The following is a 13580-nucleotide window of genomic DNA, read 5'->3' as shown; positions in this document are numbered from 1 at the left end:
GGAAAAGTACAGAAATGATGTACTGAATTCTATCTTCAAAGAAAGCTTACTACTGTGACAATTAAGTTTTGAAAAACTATCTCACAGTAACAATATATCTGAAATGCTCCAGAACTTAAAATCCTTTGAGCATCTTATCAGCAAGGTTTAAGTGAACACGCCAAAACTTAAGGAAAAATTCTAAAATTTAAAGCACTTTTGATCCAACCATTTTAGATAATTTACATTCTATTCTAACAGACATTTATTTGAATACTCTAAAATCTATATAATACTATCTTTTTTTCTCCCTCAAGCCTTTTATATTGATGTTGTTTTAAGATGAGATCATTTTACCAACACAAAGTAGGAATCATAAAAATGGGATTTTTGTGTGGGTCATATAGTAATAGCTTTTACAATTTGCTTCTATTATACCAAACAATTGTATTTAATTCAACTTTGTTTTCACTTATAACTAAATGTTTATATTAACACTATTATTTCTAATATATAGTACTAAAGGACCTTTGAAGATAATTAAAAGTTAACTCAAATGCTTCTATTTTATCAATATTTTTTCCATTTGTATAGGAAATCCCTTATGACTAGATGAAATGACTAGATGAAATAAGTGGGTAAAGGAGAAATTAACTGCACAGATTTAAAAAGTTTCTTCTAGAAAAAAAAAATGTAGTAATAGATAAAATTTGCGTAAAAATATTAACTGCTGTTATCTAACATGCTAATATTTAACATTTCTTACCTGCCCCTTTCAACTGCTAAGGCATCAAGTTCATCAAAAAAGATAATGGAAGGTGCCACTGCTCTTGCTTTACGGAATATCTAGTAGGAAAAAATAGCACAGGAGACAAGATTAGCAAATGCCAGAAAATTCCAAAGTTGTTTCCTTCTGAAAACCATTTAGAATCTAATCTATCACGTATAAAACTACCATCCTGATCACTTCATTTATACCTTTTAAAAGTTGTCCAAACACTGTTGCTGTTTAAAAGTAACTTTTTAGTGGCCAACAGACTACCAATAACTACAGTACAAGAGGAAGTAATCAGAGAAAGCCAGTTAAATACCAGCTCCACCACGTGTTGTGTGAGCTTCAGCAGGCAAATTTACTTCTCCAGACCTTAATTTTCCCATCTAGAAAATGATGGTGGTATACATACAGGTAATACATACAGGCCTCAGAAGATGAGGAAATGAGTAACAAACAGCATAAAATATTTGGGCTAATTCCTGGAATAATAAAAATCATAAAACACACATCTTAATTTTTTAAAAAAACATATTAAATGCTCATATATCTCAAGGTCATACTTGTTTTAAGAATGTACAGTAAAATGGCTGATACAAAATACAGGCAAGAAAAATGGCTAGATCTTATAGCACCATAAACTGGCTTGTCTACAAGTCTAACAAACCACTAAAGTTAGGGTTTTACCCAATGGAACAGCCACGGAACAATGTGTGGAAATCAGCTTGGAAAAAAACAGCAAGGGCAGAAAAACAACCCAGATATGCGTCTCTTATAACTCAGACCATTATTTTTGCTCATGTGTTACATGAGCATAAAGGTACAGGTGACACTCCAATAGTAGCAAATACTGGCTTTTTCCATGCTGTCATTATCAACTAATACTTCAAAAATATTATCGCTATACTTTAAAGTCAAAAAGATAAAACATAATTTTACATAGCATTTTGTGACAAAAATTCAAAGCCCCATTTCTTCTGATTAACAGTAAAGTCTTCACAAATAAGAATATCCTATGACTATTTATGTGTATTTGTCCTTACGAGTTTCTATAAACATATGGGGACATTGTTTGAGGCAAGTTAGTATCTGTTTAGGAAAGTCATGGCATGCGATCAAATGATGACGCTAATTGCCCTAACTTGGACCAACTTAAACAGCTAGAATGAAGCATTATCAGTAAGGAACTAGCATTAAAAAGTCTGGCTTTAAAAGTCAGTTGACAGATGGAAGAACATTCTCTAAACCACCAGGCAGAAGTAAAAGCAATTCAGTAAAGTGAAAATTTCAAATATGAGGCTTACTCAAGATCAAAAGCTAGCTAATATAAAACCGTAAAATCCCATACATAGACTGAATGCCCTTCATATAGACATATTTCTTTCACAAACTTGGGGGAAGGAGCTGGTAGTTCTTAAAAATAATTTTGGAAAAAAATAATACTATGATAGGTAAAAACAAACACAAAATATTAGAGTACTCAAAATTTCATTTTAAATAATAAAACAGAATTTGCTTGAAGAAAAATCTACATAGAAACTACACTCTGGTATAATCTTACCTCTCTAACTGCTCTTTCAGATTCACCAACATATTTATTCATTAGTTCAGGCCCCTATAGAGAAAGAAATGTGGTTCAGTGTCTTCATATAGCCACCCATATTTACTTTTTATTAAGGAAAGGAAAAAATGCACAAAAACAACGCAAATTTTTTTTTTTAAATTTAAGTTAGTTTCCTTTAGCACTTTTCCTTCCTCTGGGTGTTATTTACACCTAAATGATTAAAAGCATTGTATGTTCTACAGCTACAAATCAATACAAATGAAAGGCTGTGACTAAATGTGTTTTGTAACACCTTGCTCACTACCTGATTATCCACCTACAGGTAGTTTATGATATACCAGGCATGGTGTAGGCCAACCAACAAAGAAGTAAAATCAAAGCCCAAACACATTTGTTAATTAGTTTATTCCCAAATCTGCTAGATTAATAGCCCTATCCAATAAGAAAGGAGAACATCAGATATAGTCATATAGTTCACTGATAAACTAAGCAAACAAAACAAGATTCATACATTTGTGACATTATCTCAAAGTCCTTAAATGTTTCCACTGTCAATGCTGCACTCAACACGACTAGGCCATACAGACATTCTTAGCCACTACTGTTGCCAGAGGAGTCTCAGGACCACCCACCCTGTTAACTATCCCAGAATCACAATCTCAAAACCACCCTGTGGTAAAGCTCCAGAGTGTCTAGTCACTATCTGCTAACCGTGTCTGAACTGCCTTTTGGTTATCTATTTCTTTCCCGTCTCCATGTATTCTACAAGAGAAATAAATTTTCGTCAAATTGTACTAATCAGCTTAGCAAACGAATTCTGCTGCCTGTGCCAGCAAAACTTAATTACTTTAAAAATAATATAATATCATAATTATCTATATATTTTGGGCTGTGTACATAACAGCTTCACATATTATTCTTACTCTTCTTTTTGAAAAAAATCCCTTACAAATGTGGAATTTATTATTAGAGGTCTGGTTCAAAACAAGATGGACTATAGTAATCTGACACTGCTATAGATTTATTTGTTACAATTTAAAAGAGCTCACTTCTGTGAAATACTAAAAAACCGTCTATAATATAAATGATGTGACTGCTAGGAAGCAAACCCAGACCTCAACATATTAAGATGATTCATGAGATACTGAGAAAAATCAATAATGTACAAAAAAAAATTTAAATCATCTAGTACTATTTAGGACATATCCAATGGTCAAAACTTCTAGGTACATAAATGCCCTCAGGAGACCATTACAAGCACACTTGGAAACAAAGAAAAGACAGTCACTAATGAACTTTATGACAACAAAAACAAAACGTGGAAAAAAATCTCAATATATAAAGTGGATATGTAAATCTGTACGATCCAAATTAAGTGGAGATCAGGATGTTGAGGTGTGACTGGAGGACCAGGAAGAGAAAGACTAGAAGCAGAGGCAGTGAGGAAGCCGCTCTAAGACTAAAGAAGTGCTGCCTTGCACAGAGTATTGGGAATACTCTGACAGAAAATCTAAGGATGGTGCTTCATTCCTGACCTTCCCACTGATTAGCAAGACCTTTTTGCATGGTTTCATCTGGCAAGATTGTTTCTATAGTCTGGCAGCATGGTGAAGAATAAGGACAGAAAGCACTTTTCATTGACATATTCTACATTACTTTCCTAAACATAACTCCAAAAAGGCATTACAAAAGAGAATCAAACAAGCTTCAAGCTCCAACCAATAAAATAAGCTTTAATGAGCACAACGGATTTTTGTTGGAGGCAGGGTATGGTAAAAATGTTTATGCAGATTTTATTCAGTTTGTGGCAATTATTTAGCCAACTTGCATCCTGACAAAGATCAGAAAAGAAAAGAAAAAAAAACAAAACCTGTTGGAGTTATTGCTTTTATATACGCCAAGTCAGTATTACAACTGTTACTCTAGTAACAACTATCCATAAAATTGAAAATTATATAAAAAAGCAATATAATGAAGACTTTAAAAAAAAATCCAGGCATATTACACACAGCTTTTTAATCACCTATCTTAAGTAAGATAAGTTAAGGAATGTTGAGAAAGATCTTTGTTCTTTTACAAGGTAATGGCTCTAAAGAAGGCAACTTCAATACCAATACTGGAAATAAGAAAATGATTTTGTGTTGTCTCCTTTACTAAGCAAAATGTCAGTATCTTTAGCTATGTTAGCAGAAATATTAACATGACTTAAATCCACTGTATAAACAGACTTGATGACATATGGGAAATGTGAAATCATGCCAAATAGTTGAAACATCTGAGGATCCTTCATTCTACCGCACAAAGTACCAACACTGCAAATTAAAAGGCGGTGAATACACCAACCTTACTATAAGATTGGGATGAAAACAGTATAGTATGTAAATCTCATATTTATTAAGTTTTATATTATTTTAAAAACATATCAATCCTTAGAATGTATAATTAAGACCACAGGAGGTATTTGTGTAACAATTTTATTTATCAAATAACCTCAGCAAGTTGGTCCTGCCACATTTTACCCACTAGACAGCATGTCTAGTGGTAACTGTGATAAAGAAGACTATGTAATTATTACCTTATTAGGACACATGTTATTTTTAGCACCCATGGCAAAGATTTCTATTGTTCAAATTTACAAAACAACAACAAATATAGAAGAATATGTGAAAGTATTTGCCCAACTGCTTCCTTAATTTGGACTTGCCCCTCAAAGTTTTGTAATTTTACAGTTACAAATTCAAGTATGAGATTGTCACCTCCCACTCTTGGAGTTCTGCTTTGTAATAACTTTTCCAGTTTTCCCAGGGGCTGCTTAAATGTGCCTGACACCTGCCTGGCACTCTGAGCTATTACAATTCAAATCAAGTGTTTAAGTTCTAAACTGTCTAGAGCAGGCAAAGTAAACAACTGCTGCCTATGTGAGGGATATGGCCACAAAAGTGAAATGTCTAAGTGACAGAATTACACATAGGCAATGTGGGGGTGGGGTCTGGAAATCAGAAGTACAGCAGCAGCACACAGAGAAGGCTGTTTTGGAGAAATACTTTTGCATGCAGGAAAATAGCAAGTGTGAGTCAGATGTGCTACAGGCAAGGAGAAGCTCTAAAATGGGAGAGGGATTGGCAGGAAGGAAAGAAAATTTAAACTGTTCCTGTCAAAAATATATACTTCCCAACAATTCATTTGGGGGAGGAAGCAGGGGAAGACATGTCTTCAGAATTTGGACTGTACCACATTTGCTCTGAATACGATGGATATTGCACCAACTTATTTTGTATCTTCTCTGCCCATATTTTATTGTCAACTATCTCAAATAAAGAAATAAAAATCAATCGTTCCTATGGAACAAACACCATATGTAAGTGAAAGAAGCTAGAAGAGAGAGTAACCCCTGAAACTCCAAAATTATACCTTTATAGCTAGAAAGTTCAGCCCACTTTCATTGGCCAAAGCCTTTGCTATCATTGTTTTGGAGCATCCAGGTGGTCCATACAATAGAACTCCTTTAGGTGGCTGAATACCCATTCTGCTGAAAGATTTAGGATGTTTCAAGGGCCATTCCACAGCCTGTTTCAATTTCAGTTTGATATTTTCCAGTCCTCCAATATCTGACCAGGATACCTACAAAAGAAAGTATTTATTTTTTCCGAATTATAATTTGTCTTTGAAGAACAAATGGAGTCTCTTTTAAGTAAATTATGTATGTTAACTGTATTAGGTTAGCATATGCTCAGTAAGTACAGCAGGATCTCTTCATGATACTTAGCTCAAGTAAGTTAACACAGTATTCCTACTCAAAGTAAAACTAGCACAAGAGAATACCTCATTTATTTATTGAGAATTTTACATAAGTGCTGTAGTTATGTCATTTATCCCTTCCCTCTCCATCCTCTAGCTCCTCCCATATACTCTCAGTACCTCTCAAATCATAGTCTCTTATTTTTATCATCACACACGCAAAAATTTATAAATATAACTTGCTGAGTTCACCTGGTGTGCCTCATGTACCTATGTGTTTAAGGCTGATCTTTGGGATTAGATAACCTATCAAGGGGGAACATCTGGGAGCAGGCTGATTTTCCTCTCTCAGCAGCCACTAATAGCTTGTAGCTCTTCATGAAGGGGGTGGGTTCTTGTGAAGTTTCTCCCTATCCATATTGGCATATCAATTTGTACTGTCACTGTCCAGGTCTTGTTTAGGCATCCATATTTTTGAGATTGCATGGAGCAATTTCCTGCCATATATAGAAGAGAGCATTTGGTCCACTGGCTTTCTTCCCTTTCTTCCAAATTTTCCTGAGCCTGAGATGACAGTTGTGTTATAAATGAGCACCCATGGTTGAGTTGTTATCTGCATTTTGACAAGCTGTGGATTTCTGTAATGGTCTCTGTCTCCTGCAAAAATAAAGCTTCCTTGATGAAGGATGACTTACATCTACCTATATATAAGTATTTAGAATTTATGTTGGTTTAGGGAAATGGCATTTGCAGGCTCTCGTCTAGCGTTCAGTCATTGGTAGCAGGCTACATTTACAACCCTGGGTCTGAATCCCTTCTTAATGAAAAGGTTTTATATAGAATCAGATGGCTGTTGGTTATTTCTAGGATATGTGCATCTTTTTTAATATCTTGTTGTAAGATAACACACCTTTAAATCTAAGTTTTCATAGAACAGAAAACTAAGTAAAACAAAACATGTCACCAATAAAATGGATTACAAAATAAGATCCTTTAAAAATTCAAGAATTACAAGAGATAAATTAACAGAATATAAGTTACATTTTGTAAAAATACCAAATAAAATTCATTTCTGCTTTTGTTATATAATTACTGCTTCCTATGTAAATATTGCTTAATGATATAATTTACTACTAACCCTTTAAATGAGTTTTAAAGTTTGTTCCATTTATCAAAAATTAGTTTGAGTCAGAAATCTATATGCTGAAGTGAAAGAACTGTCCAAAGCCACACAGACAAATAAATGATAGTATGGAGTTCATATTTTATAAATGTTACAGCTGACAGAGAACTACCCCAAACTATTTACAGAAGCAAACAAAAGCGCACAGCAGCTGAGTCACAGGCTCCAAGTCCTAACAAGAGGGCAAAGTGCAGGACTACACCTTACACCCCAGTGCTGTTTCTGTAACTGTTCTGCATGCTTTCTCCATATCCAGAAAGGAGGAAGGTAATGTGTAATGGAATTCTAGGTAAACTTTAGAATGAATGTTTTTTACTGTACCTATAGTAGACATGAGAATTAACAGTTGTTTCCTAGAAGTACTTTGGCCTTGCAGAAATCATAGTAGAAAATAGTGATTGTTTTCCGTTATATATAGAGTTGTTTTTTTTTTTTTTTTCTGAAGGAACTTTACAGCCTCTTAGATGGTCCTGGCACACCTGGAATGTCTTACATTATTGAATACTGCAAACAGTGAACAGTAAGAACTAAAGCTGCAAGATGTGATAGTTTACTTCACAGAACATATAGATTAGATTAGTAGCTTTGGTATGAGAAACTTGTTTTACCCAAAAAAACAACCTTTAAGTAACAATCAATAAATATGCTTCTTTACAGCTATTCAAGGTTCAGTTTATGGAGACTTTCCTCCCCGCTGCCAAAGAGCCTGAAACCATCTTGTGACCTTTCTTCCAGAGATCCGCTCAATTCAGAACACTGACAGAAATGTCCCTTTCACTGCAAAAAATACCAAGAATTTTTAAATTTTTTTAAAAAACTTAACAAAATGATTTTAAAGTATAGTTCTATAAATCCTTGAGATCTTTGCCTTTGGAATACACTTAATGTATCGTCAAACCTTTTTTTTTTTCTCAACTAAGAAATACCTCTGAAACAAAGTTGAAGATTTTTGCAGGAGAATAGGAGGGAGAAGACATAAAATCTGGCTATTTTAGAACTACTATATAGACAAGGCTAGGTTAGAGCCCATAGAGATCAGCCTTCCTCTACCTCCAGAATGCTGTAAAGACATGTACATCTTATCTGGACAGAATATTCTTTATAAGTGTAGTTCAGGACATACACTATAAAGTAGATAATGTATAAAGAAAACATGAGAGTAAGACACAAACACAGTGTGAAAAACTAGGAATGGTATGTATGTATGCATCCAACAGAATGGGCACTGAGCGCGCGCGCGCGCGCACACACACACACACACACACACACACACACACACACACACACACAAAAAAAAAACAGAAAGAAACTTCAGGAGCTCCCAGGAAAAAAACAAACAAATATTAATTCCAGCTGGAAGATAACTTGAAAGCCAACTCCTGAATGAGGAGTAGGATGTGAAAATAGAAAGGGTGGGAGAAGGAAGGGAGAGAGGGAGGAAGGAGGCAGGAACTCAGAGGAGGAAGAAAATAATGGAGTCACAGAGCAGAGCAGAGGACCTCAGAGGCTAAATAAAGCAGATCAATATATCCTGAAAACGTTTAATCTAGATATAGTCTGATCTATGCTTCAGGAATTTTTCTGCAAGTTTCATTCACAAAGCAAATAAGTGCAAGGGGATAGGGGTGGCAAAATAAAATTAAAAAAACAAAACAAAACAAGAACAGTTTGAACCTCTCGAAAATGCATGAAACTGTTAGGTATCTTAATATATAAAACTAGCTTTCCATTTCCTCATTTTTAGTGGCAACAAAAATTAGTAAGTTTATCTGCAGTATCATTTGAGACTGGTGATCTGACTCCTAGCCTTCCTAGCCACCCCTCAGCTGATGTTCATGCCAGATTTCTGCCTTGGCAGTATTTGCTGAGGTCAGTAAAAGCTCCAATAAAGGCAAAGACATAGCTGTCTGAGTCTGGTTAATATCTGTGCCATATGCTTTCTGAGCCTGTAGTTACTACTAGATTCTTTAATAGCAGGTAGTACTGGAATACAGATTTGCATAACCACTAGACCTACAGACATAAAATAGAAACTTGGTAGGCAGTGTTGGCATGTAATGTCCCATAAGCAATCTCTAACAAATCATTTAATCACGAGGCTGGACTTGTATGAGCACAGCAGGCACTTCTTTTAAGTCTCCTTATGTAGTGGTTTAAATAACAATGGCCCAAATAGGCTCATATAATTGGATGCTTAGTCACTAGGGAAAGGTACTATTTGAGAAGGATTAGAAGGTGTGGCCTTGTTGAAGGGTTGATTGAGGTTTCAAAACCCCATGGCAGGTCCAATCTCTCTGCCTGCTGCCTATGGATCAGGATATAGCTCTCAGATATGCTCCAGTGCTTACCTGAGTGCAGCATGCTACCCTCATGACAATGAACTAACCCTCTGAACTGAAAGGAAGCCCACAACTAAATGTTTTCTTTTATAGGGGTTGCTTTGGTCACGGTGTCTTTTCACAACAACTTAACAGTAACTAAGACACCCCGGGAAACTCATTAAATATTATGCAATTGACTTATTTTTGCCTCCTCCTCATCATTTGCTGACTTCTGATTTTAACAATCACTAAAAACTAAAATTAGCCTTGATATTGGAGTCTAGAACCTTGAACTATCAACCAATGATTGGTAGAATCATATTTATTGTTTAACAAAGAGAGCAACAGTGATTAGTATAAATTGGTGTACATTTGGCAGAAGTACAAAAGAGCTATTACACCCTGATGAGCAGTTCCTATGTGTATATTCCAATTTCTTTGATTTGCTCTTTGTGATTTGTATTCTGAAAACATTCAAACATCAACAAAACATGATCAAGCACACACATAAGATCTATACTCTGAGCTTAAGTACTCCCCACAACTGCTTTAGAGAGAGTTGTTTTTCTCTAAAAATATGCATACTGGCATAATCAATTTTTGAATTTTCTGATTTTTGTAACAGTAAGCTAGAGAGATGTCACTTTATAACAATATATCTCCTGAAAAAAAAATTCTGGGAAAAATTTAAAGTGGTAGTAAAGAATGAACTAGGGATCACAGAGTACAGAGGATTTGAGAAACTAATCCAGTTAATCTGAAAGCAAGGCATCAAAAGGCAGTCTCAGTGCTTTTCCATTTCAAGCTTTACCAGTAGAATACACATGTATGTGCATGCCTCTCCTCACATGTACACACTGATAGAGAGTATATTCTATGGAGTGTGGAGACTAAACTAGCCGCACTGCAGCATATCATAGATGTGGACATCAGAGAAACAACTTTTTAACTTGCAAGAATGAAAATGACAGTGTATTCTGAAACTCTGTAAGCCATTCTCTTTTGACTCTGTACTTACATGTACACAGCAAGAACACACTACATAAACATATTCCAGGAGTTATAAGATCCCCATGCTTAGGAGCACAGGAGTTATACATTGAGTATTCTAGCACTGAGGCAAAACAAGCACTTATGCCAATTTAGGACATAAACAAATAAAAGATTTTAAAGGTCAATATAAAACAGCATGTTTTGTGATGGATAAGCTTTACCACCTTCAATTTTATTCTCACAAATGGATAGGGAGGATTTGTTTCCTGTCTATAAGCTGCTTCAGAATACACTCTAATAGCTTATAGTAAAATTTTGTATTCGATGTGTCCTCAGAATGTCTGGTTTCCAGAAGCCTTTAACAATTTGTTACTCCAACCCACAGCTCCCTAGCAATCCTCAGTAACGCCTCCTGTTATGGCCAAGTACAACTTGCGGTATATCCTGGACTTCAGGATCAAAGTGCAGAGGTTTGGACTGGTTTTGGATATATGCTATGCAGAACAGCAAAATTTGTCCTGTAAGTAAAATTTTAAAGAAAATCTCACTTATCTGATGCCTATGCATAATTGAGCATGCATATTATTAAGTCATATCATCATGGGAAATGATACAGTAAACAGGTTTTATCTATAACCCAAATCTATCAATAAAAATAGAAACTACCCTTACCTTACCCCTAATTATTTACAACTATGATGCCTTTATATTCTTCCTAACTTGTATTATAACTGAAACTGACAAGTGAGAGAAATGCAGTCCATTTTCAAGAATCACCTTTGTATGTCCTAGGGGCCACAGAGACACAGTATCTTTACAAATCTATACTCTGCAAAGCAAAAAGCTGAAAGGTAAACTGAAATTTATACAGTCTCGGCCTAAAGAAATAAAATGCTTGTTTTAACTCTAGTAATAACCACCTTAAAATTTTTTTCTGCAGCTGGGCATGGTGGTACAGGCTCAGGGAGGCAGACAGGCTGATGGTTCTGAGTTCCAGAATAGCCAAGACTACACAGAAAAACCCTCTTTCAAAAACCTCCGCAAAAAAAAAAAAAGAAAAAAATGCAATTGAAAAATATGAGAAAGTACATAGTTGAAAACTGCATGTATAAGACTTATTTAATGGTATCAAAATGTTAAAAAATACAGTAATGCCCACTATCTTGCTTGACTATAAAGATAACTGAAATAAGCACAGACTATTAGAAATTAAAAAAGAATGTAAGAAATACTTGCATTTCTGTATTAAAAGTAGACATGCTGGCATTGGGGTTTAGTACACATTCACAATTTTGCTTCTTGTTTTTCTTTTTTAAAGCTTCATGCCTTTTAAATACACTATTTTCTAAGACTAAGAATGATGAAAAATGAGTTTAAATCTGATACACTACTCACTGTGACTTTGGATCATTTATTCTACCTCTTTATAAGATAAAAATAAACAACTCAGGTTCATTATGAGGCAGGGTAGGATGTGTTAGGCCATGTATTCAGATTCTGAGAGATGAGCATCATTATGTTTTCAAGGGTCAGTGGCAAATAAAAAACAAGTCACTGCATTTGCAACTTTGCAAGTAATATTTAACTATCATAGTTATTCTTCATTTTTAGGGCTTTTTTTGTATTCTTTCTCTGTTTATTATAATTACTACAATCCTTAAACTAAAAGCAAACCAGTTGTTTTGGTTTTAGCACTTGAAAACCAAAACAAACAAACAAATGTGATTAGCCCTTTCTATGTGCTAAGAAAATAATTTTGAAATAAGAATAATCTTAATAAAAGCTTTTACAGTTTATTTTTGCAGGGGAAAAAGTCCTAAGACACATAAGGAAGTTGTGGGAAAAGATAGATGTACAGTATTAACTTTTAATATTTCATTTTCCAATGAATACTATGTTAAAATTTCTAGGATTGTCTTATTACGTTACAGTATACCTTATCTAGCAGAAAGCTCTTACAAACCTAACTGGATGCTGTATGGCTAGGGTCCTTTCTTCTGTCTCTGTCCTGCTCAATGTGGCTTTAAAATGTTTTGAATGAAAATACAGTTAGGAAACAGTTTCTGTCAAACAAGCAGATAAGTGAGAAAAAACTCCAGAAGGAAAACACATTATTTTTCAAGACTTCTAGAAGGGCACTCCAAGAGAACATTTTAATTACACATCCATACAAGTCCATGAACTCAATAACCAGATTAAAAACATAAAATTAAAACAAAACAAACAAACAAAAAAATAAGAAAACACCCCAAGAAAATAACTTTAAAGGGCAAGTTCCAAAGGGGAAATAAAAACTAACAAAGGGGCTTCCGATCCCAGGAGGATAGTGTCAGCTCCAGAGGGACTGCTGACTTTAATCAGGAGCCAAGTTTTATGTTGTCAGGAACAAAAGGTGGTATTTTACAGAAAATATGACAAAAAAGTACTTCACACTTTGGTATTTTGTGGTAATAAGTGCTAACGTAAGGGTAAGAGACAGGGAGTGTGGGTTAGTACCTGTTCAAAAGTTCTAACTGGGACAACTTTGCAACATTAAAATACATATGCTTGTCCAAAAAATAAAAAGCAAACCTAACTTCTAAGATCCTAGATTAAAAAAAAGAATGAAGCTCAGATGTTTCTTTAATAGAGATCAGAATATGTGCTCTTAGACATCAGTGGGAAAGGTAAAAAAGAAGAGCAGCACACACCCACATTCAGTTTCCTATGCCTCTGAAGCTTCCCTGAAACAAGCCGGAATTTCCACTGTGATGCCTAAAGGCTTCTGTAGACTTCTCTTGTTCATTTAAACACACACACACACACACACACACACCCCACAGAGAGAACATACTCTTTTTTAGCAACAGTCTAAGAATTAGAAGAATACTGTTCCTAAGTACACATACAAATGTAATATATGCCACCACTACACTTCAACATTTGTACAAATACAAGAAAGAACTATCAGCTGCTAAAAATTCATTTTTCCACTTATACTCTGAAGGGAAAGCTATTTAATTTTAGCACAATAATCAGCACTGCAAGCAA

The 13580-nt window shown here is 34.8% G+C and overlaps 1 protein-coding gene across 4 annotated transcripts in view; it reads right to left on the bottom strand.

The window, feature by feature from the left end:
• Afg2a (AFG2 AAA ATPase homolog A) overlaps window positions 1-13580 on the bottom strand; it is a 170005-nt gene that overhangs the window by 117294 nt on the left and 39131 nt on the right. For all 4 annotated transcript variants that reach the window (XM_055625897.1, XM_055625898.1, XM_055625899.1 and 1 more), the window contains exons 11-13: window positions 5727-5936; window positions 2313-2366; window positions 746-825 (exon numbers count right to left, since the gene is read on the bottom strand). In XM_055625897.1, the coding sequence (XP_055481872.1) occupies window positions 746-825; window positions 2313-2366; window positions 5727-5936 (344 nt within the window). The remainder of the gene's footprint in view (window positions 1-745; window positions 826-2312; window positions 2367-5726; window positions 5937-13580) is intronic.

Source organism: Psammomys obesus, unplaced genomic scaffold (assembly GCF_907164565.1).
Source record: "Psammomys obesus unplaced genomic scaffold, mPsaObe1.curated_primary_1811, whole genome shotgun sequence".
Taxonomy (NCBI): domain Eukaryota; kingdom Metazoa; phylum Chordata; class Mammalia; order Rodentia; family Muridae; genus Psammomys; species Psammomys obesus.
This window is presented reverse-complemented; position numbering and strand designations above follow the sequence as displayed.